Source organism: Narcine bancroftii, chromosome 1 (genome assembly GCF_036971445.1).
Source record: "Narcine bancroftii isolate sNarBan1 chromosome 1, sNarBan1.hap1, whole genome shotgun sequence".
NCBI classification, from domain to species: Eukaryota; Metazoa; Chordata; class Chondrichthyes; order Torpediniformes; family Narcinidae; genus Narcine; species Narcine bancroftii.
In genome coordinates this window covers 425,053,102-425,075,067 of record NC_091469.1, presented here as the reverse complement: position 1 = coordinate 425,075,067, position 21,966 = coordinate 425,053,102, and the positions used below count along the sequence as shown (strand labels likewise).

General features: G+C 40.3%; 1 protein-coding gene across 7 annotated transcripts in view; it reads left to right on the top strand.

Moving 5' to 3' along the window:
- LOC138751634 (adenylate cyclase type 2-like) overlaps nt 1-21,966 on the top strand; it is a 650,763-nt gene that overhangs the window by 592,266 nt on the left and 36,531 nt on the right. For 3 of the 7 annotated variants that reach the window (XM_069914176.1, XM_069914179.1, XM_069914178.1), the window contains 3 exons: nt 2,275-2,359; nt 6,303-6,461; nt 20,264-20,350. In XM_069914176.1, the coding sequence (XP_069770277.1) occupies nt 2,275-2,359; nt 6,303-6,461; nt 20,264-20,350 (331 nt within the window). Of the gene's footprint in view, nt 1-2,274; nt 2,360-6,302; nt 6,462-8,345; nt 8,571-20,263; nt 20,351-21,966 lie in introns of those variants that run through there. The other 4 variants (XR_011350095.1, XM_069914180.1, XM_069914181.1 and 1 more) reach the window with 4 other exon arrangements.

Here is a 21,966-nt window from a genome sequence, read left to right as displayed (position 1 = left end):
AGCTTTCTGCTAGGACAATCCATAAATAATTTTCTGCCTTAGTTATCTCTCATAGTTTTTCATCCCATGGTTCATATGTTTATCCACTTTTCAAGTTCAAGTTTACATTTACTTGTCATCCAATTGTACTGACAAGCATTTTCCAGTCCACGGTCCAGAACAATGCAAAACACATGCAGACAAACGATGCATATAAGCAGTGCATATTATACATTTATTAAAATAAAACTTAATAGAGTTACAGTGTTGTTTTAGCAGTCATTCAACTGTCTCGCTGCCCGTAGAAAGAAGCTGTTCCTCAGCCTGATGGTTCTGACTCTGATGCTTCTGTGTGTTCTTCCCAATGGGAGTAGCTGGAAGATAGGGGTGGTAGGGGTTGACCCTGATTTTGTGAGCCCTCTTTAACTAATGATCCCGGTAAATCACATCAACGGGGGTGGGGGGGGGGGGAAGAGGGGGAAATCCCAGTGATTCGTTCTGCTGCTTTAACGATGATGCAGATTGACCTCAGATATGATGCTCGACAGCAACCATACCATACTATGATGCAGCTGGCCAAATCACTCTTGGTAGAGCTTCTGTAGAAAGTTAACAGAATGGCTGTCTTCCCTCCTCAGCCATGTAAGGAAGTGCAGTCACTGTTGCGCCTTGCTGACAAATGAGGAGAATTGTGTTCAGATTTGGTCCCTTCTATTTTTCATTTTTCTTTAAATGTAATATTTTATTCATGTGATAAAATCTTTAAATAAAGTTTAAAAAAAAAGATTTGGTCCCTTCTTAAGTGGATTCCGAGCTATTAATGTGTCTTGGAGGTTGTCCCTGGTCCTCCTGAGGTCCTTAATCATCTCCTTTGTATTGTCCATGTTGAGACTCATGTTATTCTCACAACATTTCATGAGATTTTCCACCTCTTTTCTGAATTTCAACTCATTGTTGTTGCTGATGAGGCTGACTACTGTCGTGTCATCTGCAAACTTGATGAGTCTGTTGGAGCTGGATCTAGCATTGTAATTGTGGGTCAGTCGTGTGAACAGGAGTGGACTGAGCACACAGCCATGAGGTGTGCCAGTGCTCAGGGTGATGGTGTTCAACGTTCTGCCACCAATTTGGACAGACTGTCATCTTCCCGTTAGGATGTCCAGAATTCAATCACCAACAGGGGTGTGGAGTCCCAACAATGACAACTTCTCCACCAGCTTCTAAGTATGATCATATTAAATGCTGAACTGAAGTCAATGAACAGCAGCCTGGCATATGAGGCGTAATTCTCCATGTGAGTAAGGAAGGAGTGTTGAAAATGCTATAACATCTTCATTGCAATGGTTCCATCTGTAGGCAAATTGAAATGGGAGGTGCACTTTGATATGTTCCAACACCAGATACTCTAAGCATTACATAATGGTGGAAGTCAATGTTACTGGGCAGTAGTTGTTGAGGCCTTTTATGGGTGCCCTCTTGATACTGGGATGGCTGTGTGTGCTTGAAACATATAGTGAAAATGAGGCTGACATTTTTTTCCAATGAAAAACCTGCCTCAAATATGACCTCTAGCAAAATATTGCATTGCAATGCATAGAATGCTCCAAACATTCTCCCATAAAAAGAAACTCTCTTACCTTTCTTTCCATTCAGAAAATGGCTTTAAAATTCATAATGTGTTGTCACTTTCTCTCCAACCAAAATAAATATTCCTGCTCCACTCATCCTTTAAAAATACAATAAATATCATTTTAACCTTTGTTCGATTAATGACTTATTTTTGATACATTTCATTCCACTCACATTTTGCAATTTACTCTTTTAATTATGTATGTTTTCTCATCTTTCAAATTGAAAAATCTATAAATTTTAAAAACTGCAGAAATCATGGGTAAAAAATGAGTCTCAAGGAATTTATTCAGAACCACATAAAATATGTATTTTGTGATGTGAAAAATGTTGAATGTTTATATTTTCAATAAATTTATGTTAATGAATAGTTATAATGAAACAGGTACTACAGTTTGAATGATTCTTCTTTGGCTTGGCTTCGCGGACGAAGATTTATGGAGGGGGTAAAAAAAAAAAAAAGTTTGAATGATAATAAGCTAAATAATAGAAATAAAAATGAGTAGAATGAAACAAAAAGAAAAACTTCAAATAAATTAACAGTGTTTAGAAATAACTGAACAAATAGTCATAACTGTTTCTGATATTTTGCAATTATATAATGATCTGATGTCAGTATTATTGTGGCATTGCATTATTATATTATATGTATTCTCTTTTTTTTAGGCCTGGTGTGCTGAAGGATCTGAAGACAATGGGCTCAATCTCCCTTTTTATTTTTTTTGCCACTCTTCTTGTTCTTGCTAGACAGGTGAGGATAATATTCTTTGAGTTTGTCAATAAACTACAAATATAAGCTGAGCTACAGAAATAAGTAGAAATAACTAATTATTATTAATATCATATCAGACACTAATAATTGTCTTGTATAAAACAGAAATGTAATATTACATAAAATTGCTTTTAGTCTGTTTTAGTCGTTTAATAGTGCATAATGGAACAATCATTTTGGACACTGTTGGTCTTATTGACATTTAAGAGATTTTTCACTTTTGTTATCTGTACTTCACTCATTAGTCAACTTCTCTGGTACCCACATTGAAACATTTTGGAATTCTTTATAAATTATGTAGTGGTTAATCTGATTTTAGAACTGTAAAACTAATTTAAAACAACATTTTAAGTTACTCCTGAATGCTAAATACCTTAAATATTATATGCATACATACATACACATTTTTAATTATTTATCTATCTTATAATCATATTCTGAAGCTCAACCCCCAATTAATAAAATCAGCCTTACAGTGAGCCCTCAATTCTAACCGTCTTCAGTCAGACTTCTTTGGTTGACTGGTTTGACAACATGCAGTATGGTTTGTTCATCTAGTTTCAGGGAGTGGGCTGGTGTATCTCTCCCTTCTTCAGCACTACAATCCTATGTATTGGAACACGGCCTTTCAATGATGATACGGAGCCTGCTTAAAAAAAACTTTCCAGATCGGAATGGGAAATATTCCAAAATAGAGGCACAGTCACAGTTAATGTTATTGCTACTTCATTATAGCTGACAAGAATTGCCTCCCTGAATGAAGAAGGAAAGGGACCTGAAGGCCAGTTTTGGTCACAGACAAGCTGCATGAACCTTCAGTAATTGATTAACTCCAGGGCTGCATTGCGGCAAGCAATTCAAAAAGGAGCCCCTGGTCTTTAGCTGTTCTCACACAAGTGTAGAGCTACTGACAGACTTCATCACTTTCCTCTTCCTTCTTAAACTAGTGAAACCTGTCAGGATTAGAGTCACATTTTATATGTATGGTGAATCCAAAGGTGGAGATAAGGAGGAAAGGAGCGACCAATTTATTTATAGAACATTGCACCACAATAAAGGCCCTTCAGCCCTTGATATGCAGACCTATATATTCCTACAAAAATAGCACTCTCCGTGTAAAAAAAATCTTTCCCCTAATGTCTCCCCTAAACTTCCCTCTCTTTACTTTGTAGTGTTTACTATTCCTGCCCAGAGAAAAAGGCATTGGTTGTCCACCTTATCTATGCCTCTCAAAATCTTGTAGACATCTTTTAAGTCTCCTCCAATCCTTCTTTGCTCCAAAGGGGAAAGTCCTAGCTCTATCAACCTTGTCTCATAAGACTTATTTTCCAATCCAGGCAACATTCTGGTAAATCTCCTCTATACCCTCTCCATAGTGTACACATCCTTCTTCATATAATGAGACAACCAGAACTGAACACAATATTCTAAATGTGGTCTCACCACAGATTTGTAGATTTGCAACATGACCTCTCAAATTGAAATTTATAATTTATATTTATTTGTTTTATTGTACATTTCTAAGGATTATTGATTTTAGTTATACTGTATACATTTTACATAGCAATTTTAAATATCTCAAAATCCAAATCATTTTAAAATTTTAAAGCCTTAACAACTTTGACAGGAGGCAAACTGTGACCACAGCTTTACCTTCTGTCAAATAAGATTGGAAAATTTCTGCAGCCATTCCTCAGGAATATTCTGCTAAAAGGAATACTTGCTATGTGACCTTGCTATACCTCCCTCTGCGACATGGCTCCCGGATAGGGAGAGTCAGTTCATATCCAGCCCTGGTGATGGGTGAAATGCACACAATGGCCTCTCCTGTTTCATACATAAACCTTCACATGACATGCTCAGTTTGGAGTTGTATATAACTGAAAGTGCCATTTGTGAAACAATTTTAAGGGTCAATTTTATTAAATTTAGGAAATTTAAATGTACATTAAAATTTATTTTAAGCGCCATTGTATGGAAGTACAGGCATACCCTGTATAACACGGTTTTGAAAGGCATTGGTTTTGATATAATGCAGTTTGAAATTTCTGACCCTCAGTTTGAAATTTGCAACATTAAAGCTTTATTGTTGTTGCTATTGAAACCACCTCATAATACTTTGCAAGAATCTAGTTTAAAATATTTGAAATATAGGTGCTCAGCTGTGGAACAGAGAGAGTTAAGTGGCTATATTGAAAGTTATTATTGTCCCTGCTGCGATTGGGCTCCCTGCACTATCCCACAGCATGCTGTCTTACACTGATGGGAATCTGGGGTTTTTTCCATCTCTGCCCTGATGTGGCAGACCAGTGAGTTTCCAACCACTGAACAACGCTAGTTTGTTTGGAGGAGAAACCCTGGAATTTGCTGCAGAATAGAGAGTTAAGTGACTGTGTTGAAAGTTATTGCTGTCCCCGCTGTGATTGGGCTCCCTGCACTATCCCACGGTAGTAGTAATCTTGGAGAAAGTATCATGTGAGCAATTTGACACAAATCTACATTGGACAAATATTTTCTTAAATAAACAATGTTCATTGATTGCCAATAAAGATTTATTGTCAATAAAGATCAGTTTTATAGGATTGGAACATATTAAATTAAAGTGCATTGTAATAATGCTTTGAACTGTGTGATTTTCCATAGCACTGAACTTGCCTGGACGTATTAACTGTGATATACAGGGTATGCCTGTACTTTGTCTTTTCTGGATAGAATAATATTGATAGTTAAATGTAATATTAAAAGTTAGGAGTTAATCACTGCATATGAGGAATGGATGTGAATTCTGTCCAGTTCCATTTTTAAAAGACCAAATAATTTTTGTTCAGCATTTTCCATCGCAATTCAGGTCATAATTAGGCTAACTCAGGGACAGCCAAAATAGGCGATAGCATTATGCATTTACCAATTAGTTAGCTATCATCTAATTTAGTAGCCAGATCTATAATTAATCACTAAAACAAATAGTGTTCTGACTGTATTAGGCATTAGCACAATCCCTTCCATCTTCTACTCCACAGGATCCTCTCAAGATAGTCATAATAACTTATTTCACACTTGTCTTGACCAGCTAGCTTCATGCAGTGCATTTCTGATGGCTCCATCTTATTAGTAAGAAGTCAAAATGCATGTTCCTGGGAATCTTTAACCCTATTCATTCAGACATGCTTTAAAATAAAGTGCTCAAATTGTGCCATTGATACACTTTTCTTGTTGTTGGGTTTTAGGCCACCAGATGTACTTAAGTATTCTGAAACACAATGGCAAGAACATTGAACTTTTCAATTTCAGATACCACACTGCCCCCACATCCTGTCCAGCTCCAGCAGCTTTTTACCTGCTTCTATTCTCCTACCAACCACTCAATCCCACCCTTGTTCATTCCATCTCTCTCAGCTTAATTTGTCCAATATCCTAGCATTGTCCCCTCCCCTGTCCTTTCCCACCTCACTATGCTTGCTATCTCCCCTTCCCACTTTAGTCTTGAATAATGGGTTCCAAACCAAAATGTTGACTGCCCATTTCTCTCCATGGATGCTGCCTGACCAGCTAAGTCCTTCCAGCTTCTCTTTGCTCTGCATCTGCAGTTTCTTGTATTTCTATTTTTTTAATCACCTTTTCTCCCTCAGCCTTAAAACAAGCCTAAAACATTCCTTGTTTCATAACTTTCTCCATTTTTGGCCATCATAACTTTGTATTTCTTGCAAAATAATTTGCAATATCTTCCTGCACACAAGAAGTATTACACATTGATGAAAGTTGTCAGGTTAAAAATTTGATTTCATATTATCTCTACTGTCATTTTTTTAAACTGGTGTACTTACTTAGATTCCTTTTGCTGTAGAATATTTTAATAATTTGTGTAATTCAGTCAGATGATAAGTGCCTATTGTTTCTTTATCTCTGTGTCCTCTTATAACAGAATGAATATTACTGCAGGTTAGACTTTCTGTGGAAAAACAAATTCAAAAGAGAATGTGAGGAGATAGAAACCATGGAAAACCTCAACAGAGTGTTGTTGGAAAATGTGCTTCCTGCCCATGTGGCTGAACATTTCTTGGCACAGAATTGGAAAAATGAAGTAAGTGGTTAGTCTTACACAGAAGATAGTTCCTGCAGTGAGTCTATAAATTACTAAAATGTTATCCAGCTCAGTGATTACATTTCTTGATGGAACTGATCTATACAGGCAGACACGATCACTCTATGTTGTAGTGGGTAAATGGAAATCAATGAAAAATGTGGGTTCTGGACATTTGAAATTTAAAAAAAAGTGCTGGAAACATTCAGTATGTCAGCCAGTATCTGTAGAACGTCAATTAATATTTCAGATCCAATAACCCTTTGCCAGAACTGGGAAATAGAAAAACTTTAGCTTTCAGATGCAGAGAAGTTGGGCGAAGAAAGGGTAGAATGAAGGGCATATGTCTGATAGGATAAGCCAAACAATTTAAAGTAGAGAAGCCATTGTGATTCTTTGTCTATATTATAGGCAAAGTCCATTGGATAATAGAAAGTGAAAAACTGGGCTGAGATGATGGCAGGCAGAAATGGTTTGGTCTGATGCAAAGAGAAAAAAATAGTGAGTCACCTAAAGTAGGACAATGAAATATTCAGTCCAGAAGATGGAGTGTTGTTTCCTTATGCTTGTGTGGGGCATTATTGCAATAATGATGGAGGCCACCAGCTGAAAGGTGGTGTGAATTAAAGTAGGAGGTAACCCGAAGACCAAAGTCACTCCTGCGGAATGAATGCAGGTCTCTGCAATTACCATTTGGTTTCTCCACAGTGAAGGAGATTACAATTTGAGCATCAAATACATAGTTTTGGTCTTTGAATGATGGGAAAGGAAGATAATGAAAGGACAAGAGTTGCACTTCCTGTGGTGCATTAGAAAAGTGCACTACAATGAGGAATGACGGCAGACAAGAGAGACAAGGTGGTGGTTTCTTGTTGGAAGTAACACAAATTAATAGGGAAAATCTGTTGAATATTGAGGACTGTGCTGTACAAGATGAGAACTAGTTTAATTTTGTCTTTATTCTGTCCAGGATAGAAGGGGTAAGGGCAAAGGTGCAGAATGGGGTCAAAAACTCCATGAATGGCCTCGGTTTCCCTCTGTTATATTATTATATATTTTATAGTATAAACAAATAAGAGAAACTAAGAATAAACGGGACTTCTTCAGTTCATGGAGTTCACCAGGATCAGTGCTGAGCATTCAACAATTCATAACTTACTTCAACGACTCAGATGAAAACAGAAGATCTAGGTTTGTTGGTCATATAAGGTTTGTTGGAGAAGGTGTCTGACGATAATGTAAAAGAAGACTTCTTTTTAAAACAGCGAATGTGAAATCTGAAATCTAATTGCTGTATAAGGGTTTAGTATTCTGCTTGTTCAGAAGATAACATTAGAAAACAATTATATACAGTACTTGCCTCTATTGCAACATGGTTGACTGAGAAATGTCTTGCTGAAATTGTTCAGGGTTTTTGTCAGATCATATTTTGAGGACTATGTGCAGCATTGGTTTCTGTACCTAAAGAGCAGGTGTTTGCATTGGGATCAGAGGAAATATTTGTTGGATGAATTTCTAGAATTAGAGGATTGTTCAGTGAGGAGAGATAGATTGATAGACAGAGTGATGAAGATATCATCAGCATGAAATAGAAGTTCAAGAAGAGAGGAGGATACTTATTTTTGAACAAAGGTTAGTAAATCTTTGAAATTGTCCACTTCAACATGGAATTGAATGCTCAACCATTGAGTAAATTCAAATATGAGATTGGCAGATCTTTGTAAACCAAGAGAATTTGAGAATATGGAATTCAAATAACAAAGTGGGCAAGACACAGAATCATCCCTGAATGAATGAAGTTATGTACAAAAGTACAATGAAGAGATGCAATGAACCCCCCCCCTCATTGAAAAATAGAGCAGGCTAAAAGGCCTGTTTTCTAAGTGAGCATTTCTCAATTTCAGACATCTTCCCCTCTACGCTTACCTACCATGTGACCACAAGAAGTGCAGAACTTTCACTTGCACCTTCTCCTTCATCACAATTCAGGGCCTCAAACAGCCTTTTTAAGTGAAGCAATGCTTCACCAGTACATCTGTAGAGGTCATCTACTGCATCTTGAGCTCCTGATTCAATTCTTCTACTTCGGGAAGACTGGATCCAGACCAGGTATTTGTTTCATTGAACACTTGACAGTATCCAACCATTTTAATTCCATGCACTACTGCCACACTGATATATGTTTGTCTATGGCCTCATGTACAGTATTGTCAAATTGAGGCCACCCGCAAAATGGAGGAACACCACCATGTATTCCATCTCAGCAGTCTCCAACTAGATAGTATCAATATCAACCTTGAATTTCTGTTAACCTACTTCTCCCATCTCTCTCTTTCCCAACCCCTCTAATGTTCTTCCTCTCACTCTCCACCCCTTCCTTCTTATATCAGAGAGCTACCCTTTTTTGCCCTCTGCCCTTTCTCCCTATCAGTTCCCATATACTTTCTCTTCTACCCTACCCTCTCACCTGTATCCACTTATTACTTCTTACCTGTTATTCTGATCATTCCCTTCCCCCTTCCCTCTCCTCTCCTCCCTCCCCTCAACTTTTTATTCAGGTATTCTACCTGTATTTTCCCAGATTCCCACTGAAGGACTCAGAATTGAAGTCTAATTGCTTTTGACTTCCTATGGATGCTGTGTGACCTGTTGAGTTTCTCCAGCACTTTTGTGTATTGCATTGGATCCCAGCATCTGCAGATTTTCTTGTTTAACAGCATTTCTTGTCTAGTTTTCAGATATTATCTTGAATTTGCAGATATTTATAAAATGACAATAATGATTATTTGTAAAGTAATTATGGATTGAAAATTTAAGTTAATTTTTGCATATTAAATTACAGTACAATTCTGATTATCTGAAATGGTCAGGACAGGGCCTATTTCGAATAAAAGTTTTTCTCAGAGAACTGGTCATTTTTTTTAAAAATCATCCCAGTAGCAATAGCAAATCACTTGTCACAGTGGTTTTACAACAACAAACAATAAGGGAAGGCTTTTTAAGCATTAAAATAATATTTAATTCTCACCAAAACAATGCTGGCCATGCTGACCACCAACATATCCCAACCAAGGTCTTGCTCCTGCCCGTGAGCTTGAGGTCCCCGCTGCCTCTGGGAGCCCGAGGTCCGCTGCTGCCATCGCCAGGAGCCCAAGTTCCGATGCTGCTGCTGCTGGGAACCTGAGGTTCCCACTGCCTCCACTGGGAGCCCCAAGTCCATTGATGTGACTGCCGGGAGCTCAATGACCCCAATTAATTCAGCTCTGAATTTATTTTAAATTTTGGATAACTGAAGAGTTTGAAGAATCTGATTTTGGATAATCAGAGTTGTACTGTACTAATCATACCATTGGACAAAGCACCATTTACCCATTTTAATTTGTTTTATGTGAGACATTAGAATTTCCAAAAGAGACTTCAAGTCATGAAGTTCATCTAAAGCCTTCAAAAACCATGGTGAAATAATGAAACAGAAAACAATGTCCCTTAATTATTACTCTGTTTGGGTTTTCCCAAGAAGAGGAAATATTATTGACTTCATCTCAGAAGCAATTTTTAGCTTTTACCTCATTGATAGCGATATGGGCAAGTCTGATGAAATGGAAAAAAACTATTCCAGTGGTTACAGGAGGTCATGTCCTTCCTAAGTTTAGAAAAAAATTCAGACATAATATAAAAGATGTAAAGATATAAGACATGGGGCCCAGTCATGGAGTATTTCTGTAATTTAATGAATTGGGATATTTGATGTTCCTGAACAGCGCTGTCTGGTCTCCGAGTGTCGTCCTTCATTTCCTATTTTTATTAGATATGAAAGTTTGCCTTGTTTAGAGGGAGAGGTTTTATTATTAGTGGGGGGGGGGTCCTCTTTTTTTTCTTTTTTTGTTTTCTTTTTCAATATTATCAATATAGCGGGTGCACACAATTTATATTATGTATAATCAAGGTTTTATTTGAAATGTTCAATCTTCTTGTCTTTTCTCATACTCTAGCAAATGTATTAATTCTATATATGTGCATAGGTGTGTATTTTTTTAAATGAACTCAATAAAGTTATTTTAAAAAGAAAAAGAAAACTCAGCAGATCTGTAAAATAAGTGTAGACAGAAAAAAAGAGTTGTGGTTTCAAATACATATATTGAAATGTGGTTGAAATGTTAATTGTTTCTCTCCCCACTGATACTGCTTGACCGGGGCTTTGTCATTTTTTTTGGACTTTCTGTTTCGACAGTTTCCTTTTCTGATGCTAAAGCATTGACATGTATTTTGATTGTTATAATTGAGGATGAATGTCTTTAATTTAGCATCCCTCCTTAGGCAACAGCTGTGCGAGAAGTAAGAGAAACCATGTAGAGATGATTTCAGTAACCATGATAGAGAGGCATTTTTTTCCAAATTTTGAAGGGTGATTTAAAATTTATAGGCACAATAATGTTTGTTGGCATTTAACACTTATTGCTGGATATACCATTGTAAGAGTTATTGCCTAAACCACTAAGTGTTTGGGCTAAGAAGGTGTTAAAGCAATATGGTTTTTTTTACTGTGTGTGTCATGCAAGGCTGAGGTCTTAAATATCATTACTTTGGATGGAAAGGATAGGTACACACTCAAGATGCAAAACCCAATGAAAATATTTAATGAAACACCCCAAAATGCTTTAGAATTTATTTTATGGTAATTCCTTTCAGTGCAAAACATTAGTTCAAAGTTGTTATACTATTCCCTTACTTGTTTTAGTTGCTAATAGTGGAAATATTTTTTTAATAATATTATACATTGTCGGACTCTGGCTTTACCCAAACCTCAATTTAGTCTATGTGTCATCTGAGTCCAGCGTGCTCGTTAAATGAAGTGATAGGAGAAGGTATTCGGTTCAACAATCAGTTTATTACACAGCACAAGAATAAAGCTTAACAGAGCTCTGGTTCAGTCGTTAGTTCATAGGTCACCTGCACAGTGAGCTATTCCCCAAGACTGACCTCTACTGTCCAGTCTCTACAGTTTATATAGCTCAACCTTATCATACAGAACAAAAGTTGGCTTTCTTTGCTAGATTTCTTGCATAAGATTTATCACAAGTAATTTCCTGCTCTGCAGATATCTGGAGTGTAGAGCTCCCATCTTAATTCTCAAGGCCAGAATATCCTGTTGTTTTGATCAGAAATCAATTCATACCCCAGATATTTCTAATTATTTCTTTGTTCTCATCTGGCCATAATCTTCTGTTCTACTCAACACCTCCTTCTGTCTTAGCCTTCTTACTGAGTTAGTTTCCATTCTCTTTGTTTCTGACAGTCTCTGTCAGGATTCTCTTTGTTCTTGTCTGGCCATCGTCTCCTGTGCTAATCAACACCTCCTTTTGCCTTAACCTTCCTACTAAATTGTTTCATACATATCCTCTCTTTTGTATTTTGGGAGCAGGCAATTCTAAACCTACTGGAATCAGCCAACTTTGCTACATACTGTGGCTGCCCCTTACTTACATTACTCTTTCCCTTCACCATGAGGTAAATATTAAATTGTTACATAGTACTGGATTCATGCATACAAACTGAATAGTACAAAAGCATATATTCTACATATTTTCTATGATTCTATATTCCAACAGTCCCCCTTTTGGTCTCATGAAAATGAGACCACCAGTTAACTTATGGGACCTCAGGAGTTTTGGCAAAGACTGGCATCCACGACCCCTTATTAAACTTAACCTCATACACTTGGCCATTATGAACACACTTCAGTCCAGTGGGGGGCCCAACACAGTGTTCAGGAAAGTCAGTCCAATCCGCAAAATACTGTTTCGATTCGTTATGGGCCTCCCAGGCTGACCGCAAACACTTTGTACAGTTGTTTCCTTCTCCAGATGCTTCAACGGCTAGAAACAAGATCACCCATAGTCCCCACATAGTGTCCAACACAGCCCCCTAAATTCTATTGACTTCAATATAGATATATCACTTCAAATACTGAAATACAGTCACTGTTATCCAATAGTCTCTTTAAAGGGACCCGTTAAAAAATTCTTAGTCCATAGTTTCTTCACAGGGTCTCAGTCATCTCCGTTCGAATCTGTTCCAGTGTCCGTGTAGGTGGGTCCATTGCTGTTCACTGACTCCAATGATACCACGTCTCTCCTTTTCCCTGTCGTCGGACCGCGTGGGACGTCCTCTCCACCACTCTGTAGGGTCCAGTCCACCTGGGCTCCGACCACTTTCTCTTGATCACCTTCAGCAGAACCCACTCCGCAGCTGATGGTATCGGGGTTTCACCTTTTCGTTCGGTACTTGTAACCTGTTGTGAAAAAGCTGATACCAGAGCCATTAGTTTATCAGAATAAAGCTTAAATTTCATTGGTCTAACCTCTTCCTTTGTGGTATGAATCTCGGCTCCAGGTCCCGGAAACTGGTGCCCCGTTTGCAATTCATACAGAGTAAATCCTGTCACATAACTTACCGTACTCCTTATTGACATCAATGCCAGGGGCAGCGCATCCACCCAATTTAATTTGGTCCGTGCCTGCACTTTCCTGATCTTACCTTTTATTGTTTGGTTCATTCTCTCCACTTTTCCTTGGGATTGTGGATGATACACCGTTCCAAAGGCATGTTTCAACCCCAACATCGCTTCTACTTCCTGTAAATCTTTACTCTTAAAATGTGTCCCATTATCTGACCTGATCTTCCTAGGAAATCCATGTATAGGAATATACTGGTTGATTAGGAACTTAATTACCGTCTTTGCATCTTCTCTTCTGGCAGGGATTGCCTCCGGCCAACCTGTGTACACATCTACTGCTACTAAGAGGTATCGATATCCCCTTGCCCTCTCTATCATGTCCGTGTAATCAATTACAATTTCCTGCCCTGGTAACTTAGGCAACGGGAACTGTCCTTCGTGAGGTTTCACAGTCGCCTTGACATTATATGTTATACATACCTTACACTCTCTGATATGATTCTCCACCATTGCCGGCAGGAAGGGGTGCCACCAATGTACCAAATACCTTATCATCTGTTTCTTCCCACAGTGGGTTAACCCATGTGCCTCCTCCAGGAGGGGTTTCATGAGTCCAGATGGTAATACTGGCCTACCGTCCATTGATCTCCACAGTCCTTGATCTTAGGTTGCCCCCTTTCTTTCCATACCATCATTTCCTGGGGTGATGCCTGCGCTTATTCCTGAATTATTACTCCTACCTCACAAGGTGGCAATAAGTCATGTGCCATTCTATCTGCCTGCATCATAATAAACTGAGGGCCGTACCCTGCTGCCCTTTTTGCGGCCGTGTCCGCTTCCTGATTTCCCCGAGCTACCATCGTATCTGTTTTATCATGGCCCTTACATTTATAACTGCTAATGCCCTTGGTTTCAAGAGGGTCTCAGCCAATTTCCTAACATCCTTCTCGTGTTTAATTGGGGTCCTTGCTGCTGTTAAAAAACCACTTCTAATCCATTGACTCAGTTCAACCTGTATTGTCCCTACCACATATGCCGAATCTGTATATATATTTACCTCCTTTCCTTCTGCCCATTCTAATGCTGTTATCATTCCCTGTAGTTCGGCCAGTTGTGCTGACTCCTTTCCTCTCACTGTCCCTGTAATAATTTCTTCAAATCCTTCTGTGGTTCTCTGTACTACTGCATAGGCGGCTTTTAATCCGTCCGTGGGATGTCTGTAACAACAACCATCTGTAAATAAGGTTTCATCTGGTTCTCTCAAGGGTGTAGCCTATAAATCAGGTCTTATTTTAATATCCCTTAGAACCCTCTTTTCACAACAGTGTGGTTCTCCCTCTCCCATATTGTCTGCCATGTTAATGCCTTCATGGGTAAACGTAATATTTGGAGCATTCAGGATCTTTTCCAGTCTCGTCTGCCTCAGTGATGTCATTGTAAACGCTGTCGAGCTCACAAATGCGACAATACTATGTGTTGTTAATACCATCAGGGCATTTCGCATCACTATGTGTGCCACCTTTTGTAAAATCTTTGCTACCCCCGCTGCATGTCTCATGCATGGTGGGTGTCTGTCTTCAGTCGGATCTAGTCTTATACTCACATACATGAGCACACATCTTCCACCCCCTTTTTTCTGTAAAAGGACACCAACAATCGTGTGTGCTTTTTCATAAACATCCAAAAATAAAGGGTGTCTATAATTTGGAATCGCCAAATCTATAGCGGTTGTAAAAGCTTGCTTAAGTAGAATAAAACTCATCTCAGTCCAATCAAGTGTAGCTCCCAGATTCCTCATCCCCTGCTCATTCACCAAAGTTCGCAGTGGATGTGTCAACTCACCATACGATGGGATAAACTGCCTACTATAACCTGTCAAACACAAAAACGAAAGCATTTCCTTAACTATCTTAGGTTTTGAATGATGTAGTATCGCTGTACGATGCACAGGGGATGGATATCCCTGTACCTTTCGCTGAGACCATTCTTCCTAAAAAGGAGACCACTTGTCTGCAACATTGCAACTTTAAACGAGAGACTTTAAAACCTGCCTTGAACAGCTGCACTAGCAGGAGTTTTGTGGCCTCCAAACAGGAGACAGGCTCAGGTGCTGCCAATAAGATGTCATCTACGTACTGGATCAGAACTACCCCAACTGGTAGTACTAGCCCCCCCAGCTGTTCTTTCAAAACCTGATTGAAAATCCCTGGGGATAAGATAAAGCCCTGCGGGAGTCGAGTATAACGTAACTTTGTACCTCTATACGTAAAGGAAAACACATCTCTAATCTGTTCTGCCAGCGGCAAACAAAAGAAAGCATTTGCTAAATCTATACAAGAGAACCACTTGTGGTCAGGGGTTAAAGCAGTCATGGCGGTATATGGGTTTGGTACTGGAACTGTGGGTGTTCATTGATTCACCTTAAGTCATGGTCCATCCGATATTTGCCCGTGTCCTGTTTCGGAACAGGTAAGATGGGTGTATTCCAACTCAAACACGAATCCTCCAACACCCCTGAATACATTAGGCCATCAATCGTATCTGCCAGACCCACCTCAGCCTCGGGTTTATGGGGATACTGTGTCTGCCAAATGGAAGTATAATCTGAAAGTTCAAATGTTATGGGATCAACCTGCTGGCAAAAACCCACGTCTGCTGGTCCCACTGACCAAAGGTCCTCAGGGATAGAATCTAACATAGGAGCAGAGTCGGGATAATCCATCCTTTCTCTACCATGAAAGTGTTCAATCTGTCTATGCTCAAGGAGGACCTGATCATTTGAAGGGTATAAAATCCTGTACGCCTGACCAGATAGAGAGAACTGCACTGTCAGTAATTGAGTGTCGGACCAGTCCCTCAAGGACATCAAGTTCTGACACATCGGTCCCAAATCTTTTGCCTGGTGATTAGTCCCAATTGCAAGAGTGACATGAGGAATGGCCTCACCGGCCATCACATACCATTCCAGCTGCTCAGATGTCAGTGCCACCGTAGCGGCCACTCCCTTCTTTCCTACCACTATGTAGTCCGAATTAATCTCCCATTACATGCCCTCTACCTCTTCATAAAAGGCATGCTGATAAATTTCATCCCCATCTCTATCGTAAAAGAGGGTAACATGGAGGGGGTCCGAGGGAGGGGTATATGGGTGTAACGACTGGATCCACGGCTTCCATTGATTGTAAAGCTTTAGCAGCCCTCCCTTCTGTGGGTCCTCTGGTTCCAGCAGCCCGCAGTAAATGTCGGCCCATAGTCCCTCAGACATGGATCCTTCAGCGGCTGACAGTAACATCTGGGAACTGGAACGAAGTGTAGTTAATGAACAGTTCATTGAATACCCATTTGGAAAGGTGACCTCTATTCCGCTGGGTCCGCAAAGGATCGATGCTCCACACCTGACCAGCAGATCTCTGCCCAAAAGATTAGTAGGGCACATTGCCGACAGAATATATTGATGTGCAAAAGTCTGTCCTGCCACAGAAGTGACTAGTGGTGTAGAAAATGGCAGATTTTTTGGTGTACCCGAGAACCCTATCGACTGGACACTAGAGGATGACTTTTTAGATTGAAACTCAGCGCCAGTAAGTGTTGAAAATCTGGCACCCGTATCTACTATGATACTTTCATGTTCATCACTTTAATCTGCAGGAAGGGGTCTGCCAACCTAACCTGCTTTTGGGTGTTCGGGCCCCGTCACTGCTGGTAACATTCCTCCTCCTCCGTCAGCAATGGGAATTGCCTCGTCGGAGCGAGAGCCGCATGGGGTGCCTGATGTACCAGGGGTGGTACTGACGATCTCTGGGGCTCGACCCAAGGCTCATATTGTGGCGGTCCATATCCCCTTCCCCCAGTGGCCTGAGGATCCCATGCTAGGGGGCAGTCTCTCTTCCAGTGTTCTGGCTGACCACATCCAAAACATATGGCTGGCTGCATTCGTGGAACACCCCAACCTCTCCCTCTTACTCAGAATTCCCCCATTGGACCTCCAGTCCTGCCCCCATAGGTGGGACCCGATGCCCAGTTTGGGGCCAGGTGCCAATTCGTATTATTCCCTTGTGGTGGCTGCGTTGGCTGCTGTATCATCTGGTTCGCACCCTTTGAGGGATTTTTTTTTGCCTCATTTGCCTTTTTCATAGCCTCTTCCAATTGAAGCTTAAGGAGTTGCACTTATGCAGACTCCGTAATTTGTTTGTCCTCCTTTTGCTTAGCTCTATAACGCTTCATGTGATGGGCCAAATGTTTTTCCCGCTGCTCAGTCGAGCAACCAGGAATATCAGGGTTATTCTCTAATGCCTCCCTGACTACAGCTGGCAGCCCGCTCGTTACTGCAGACCTAAATAGTGTAGTTTGCAAGGGTCCTGTGGCTGGGTGTTCTCCGGCTTTATCCGTCCAACTCTCTTTACACTGACTTAAAAAGGTTGAGATCTCCTCATCCTCCTTAATGGAAAATGTCAGGGACTGCATGATACCGGGGCGAACGGGAAACTTATCCTGCATTGCACCTCCTAGTGCTGTAGCATGTTTTGCAAGTGGTTCGGCATCAGGGCACCTAGTGGTCCCTGCGACCATTTCTACCTGCTGTATTTCCCACAGCCCAAGCTGTAAAGAGGTTGGAGTGATCCTCTGACATTCCTACCGAGAAGGCATTCTCAAGTGTCTGTTCTTGCTCTCTCTCATTTGTTTTTTCCAGTCGCATACTAGTTTCCCTTACTTTACATACATCTTTCTGTATTTCCTTCGTTAACTCCTTCATTTCCTCCACCCTTTTCTTCATAACTCTCTTAAGTCTCTCCTTCGCATCATGGAGTTCGTGACCTGCTAATTCAGTGACATTCACTATTCCCTCACTTATCTGCATCGCTGGCATCTGGGGAATCGGATAAGGTGCTGGCAACGTCTCTGGTAACTTTGGATAGAGCGGAGCTGATGGCTTAACTTCCCCTGTCACCTCCTTCCCCTTTTCCTCCTTTGTGATAGGGGATGCCTTTTTAGTAGAATGCTGAAGGTTTGTTTCCACAGCCATGCAAGCCAGTGTCATATTATGTAAATTTGCCCTCCTCTGTTCCTTCGCTTCCTTTTGTTGTTTAAATTTTCTTCTATTTAAGATAGACCCTTGTCCCGTTTTCTCATGTTCCTGTACCTCCTTTGTCGCCTCTCTTTCGGCTTCTCCTAAGTACAATACAAGCCTGATTTTTCCTAATCCTAGTGGCACCTTCCCCTGACTCTGCAGCTCTTTCCATATCTGATCGTACCGTTTCATAGCCTTTACTTCCTCTCCCTTTCGCAGTCCTCCCAGCAATTGACTCCTTGTTTTTTCCCACTGCTGGTTTACAGATGGAGGAATCCATTCACATCCCCCATACTCCTGACATTCCCCTAATTCTCCTTCCATCTTTCTTTCATATCTTTTTCCTTCAGGCCTCGTAATTCAATGAGTCTCTCACCTGGTAGAATTTCGCCGCCCTTCAACCCACTGTGAACCTTAACGCTTTCTTGTAACCACAAAAGAAAAACTTAACACAATACTCAACCAAATAACTCTTATGCAATACTAAAACAAATAACTCTTATGCAATACAAAAACAAATAACTCATACAATCCTCAAACAAATAACTCATACAATATGTTAACTAAATGGCCAAGACCTTTAACTTTTATATCTATGACTCTACTAGGAAACTCTAACCCCTATTCCTTTAGGGGGCCTCTAACCCCCATTTTTTCCAGGGGACTCTAACCCCCATTTTTTCCAGGGGACTCTAACCCCCATTTTCTCCAGGGGACTCTAACCCCCGGATTCTCCAGGGGACTCTAACCCCCGGATTTTTAAACTTTATTCCCTGGCTTCTACTAGGACTTTTGCAGAGTAGTGACAACACACAATTTTATCGTTGCCAATAGCAGAACTTCGTTTAAACAGGCATCTGCTTACCTCCTTTTGTTGAGTGGCCACTTGTTGTTATCACCACACCACAATCGACCGGTGTTTCGTCTCTTTGTCTTCCATCACTTTTCCATCTTCATCACGTCGGGGTCATCAAATGTCGGACTCTGGCTTTACCCTACCCTTAATTTAGTCCATGTGTCATCTGAGTCCAGTGTGCTCGTTAAATGAAGTGATAGGAGAAGGTATTCGGTTCAACAATCAGTTTATTACACAGCACAAGAATAAAGCTTAACAGAGCTCTGGTTCAGTCGTTAGTTCATAGGTCACCTGCACAGTGAGCTATTCCCCAAGACTGACCTCTACTGTCCAGTTTCTACAGTTTATATAGCTCAACCTTATCATACAGAACAAAAGTTGGCTTTCTTTGCTAGATTTCTTGCATAAGATTTATCACAAGTAATTTCCTGCTCTGCAGATATCTGGAGTGTAGAGCTCCCATCTTAATTCTCAAGGCCAGAATATCCTGTTGTTTTGATCAGAAATCAATTCATACCCCAGATATTTCTAATTATTTCTTTGTTCTCATCTGGCCATAATCTTCTGTTCTACTCAACACCTCCTTCTGTCTTAGCCTTCTTACTGAGTTAGTTTCCATTCTCTTTGTTTCTGACAGTCCCTGTCAGGATTCTCTTTGTTCTTGTCTGGCCATCGTCTCCTGTGCTAATCAACACCTCCTTTTGCCTTAACCTTCCTACTAAATTGTTTCATACATATCCTCTCTTTTGTATTTTGGGAGCAGGCAATTCTAAACCTACTGGAATCAGCCAACTTTGCTACATACTGTGGCTGCCCCTTACTTACATTACTCTTTCCCTTCACTATGAGGTAAATATTAAATTGTTACATAGTACTGGATTCATGTATACAAACTAAATAGTACATAAGCATATATTCTACATATTTTCTATGATTAATTAACCCCTATATTCCAACAACATGTGTGGCAGAAAGTACTATGGAAACAAATAACCTTGTAAATTGCAATATACAAGTGCCTCCAAAGTGTGTTCTCAATGTAACCACTTATCTAGTGAGATGGAGGTCAGCACCTACGCAGACTATTATTATTTAACGGATCATTCGTCCGTGGCTCAATTACTAACCATTTCAAAAGCAGCCATGTGCTATATTGCTGCCATGGTAGGAATTGACATCCTCAAAGTGCTTTTTTGTGCATTGTTAATACTTTTATTTGGAAATTACAGTATAGTACTTATTTTTATTGAGACCAATGATAAAATGATCCATGTTCTTTTAATTGCATCAATTTTATTTCAGATTAGTGTTGTTCAGGCAGAAATGTTTAACATCATCATAAATTGGTTAATGCCTGCTGAGAAAAATGGAACAGAGACAAATTTAATGTTCTTCTTTTGTCTTTGTTATTAATACATCAGTTTTATTCATTACCGGGATGGGCTATCAGCAATGCAACTTCATTGCCACAAAACAGAAGAGGTCATCATTTCAAGTCAATCACATTGGTGGGTGAGGAGTTACACATAAATCAGACCAGATAAAGATGGTAGATTTATTTCCCTAAAGGACATTGTGCCTTCCTTTTATTACAGATTTATATAATTACTTGAAGTTTCCTTGGCTAACTTATTGAAATTCAAGCTCATGTTGAGATAGATGTTTGAGCTCTCTGGATTCTAATATAATTACTAAACCCTAAATTTTGCAAGTTAAACAAGAAAGTCTGCAGACGCTGTGATTGTGGCCCGATGCACAACATTGCTGGAGAACCTCAACAGGTCACACAGCATCTGTAGGAACCAAAGAGAATACTTTGATGAAGGGTTCATGCCCAAAATATTGATTAGATCCCTTTGCTTCTTATTGCTGTTGTGTGTCCCACAGAGGTTCTCTCTGTATTTATGTTTCAGAACTTGTCATTTCCCATTATTTGGAATCCGTAATTATATATTTCATGAATTCCATAAATTCTACTGAGATTCCAACAAAACTCAAATGATAAAATTATACCTGATTTATGTGGATTTACTCAGACACCTCTGCAAGACAAATGGTCATTAATGGGTGAGCTTTGGTCTGGAGACTCCATTCTTCCAATACACAGCAGAGCTACTGATAATAATGTGTGGGAACATCTCACTCACTTCAACACTGAAATGACTTGAGCTGTTACGTTGGGTCTAGACAACAGACTCGCCAAGGCAAATAGCGCCTTTGGAAGACTACACAAAAGAGTCTGGAAAAACAACCAACTGAAAAACCTCACAAAGATAAGCGTATACAGAGCCGTTGTCATACCCACACTCCTGTTCGGCTCCGAATCATGGGTCCTTTACTGGCATCACCTACGGCTCCTAGAACACTTCCACCAGCATTGTCTCCGCTCCATCCTCAACATTCATTGGAGCGACTTCATCTCCAACATCAAAGTACTCGAGATGGCAGAGGCCAACAGCATCGAATCCACGCTGCTGAAGATCCAACTGCGCTGGGTAGGTCACGTCTCCAGAATGGAGGACCATTGCCTTCCCAAGATCGTGTTCTATGGCGAGCTCTCCACTGGCCACCGAGACAGAGGTGCACCAAAGAAGAGGTACAAGGACTGCCTAAAGAAAGCTCATGGTGCCTGCCACATTGACCATCGCCAGTGGGCTGATATCACCTCAAACCGTGCATCTTGGCTCCTCACAGTTCGGCGGGCAGCAACCTCCTTTGAAGAAGACCACAGAGCCCACCTCACTGTCAAAAGACAAAGGAGGAAAAACCCAACACCCAACCCACCAATTTTCCCTTGCAACCGCTGCAACCGTGTCTACCTGTCCCGCATCGGACTTGTCAGCCACAAACGAGCCTGCAGCTGACGTGGACTTTACCCCTCCATAAATCTTCGTCTGCGAAGCCAAGCCAAAGAAGAAGCAAGTCAACCATCACAGAACCCAAAGGTTAACCAAATTCTATTGCAAGCAGCTTTAAAGATAAAACGCTTGGTTGAAGGTTCAAGAGAATAAATGCATGGGCAAGGCTAGGAATAATGGATCTTTCAGCCCTCCAGAACACACTGACTCCTAACAAAAGGAGAAGGATGATCAAAGTCTTGGGGGTTGGTTGTTAGGGGCACCCA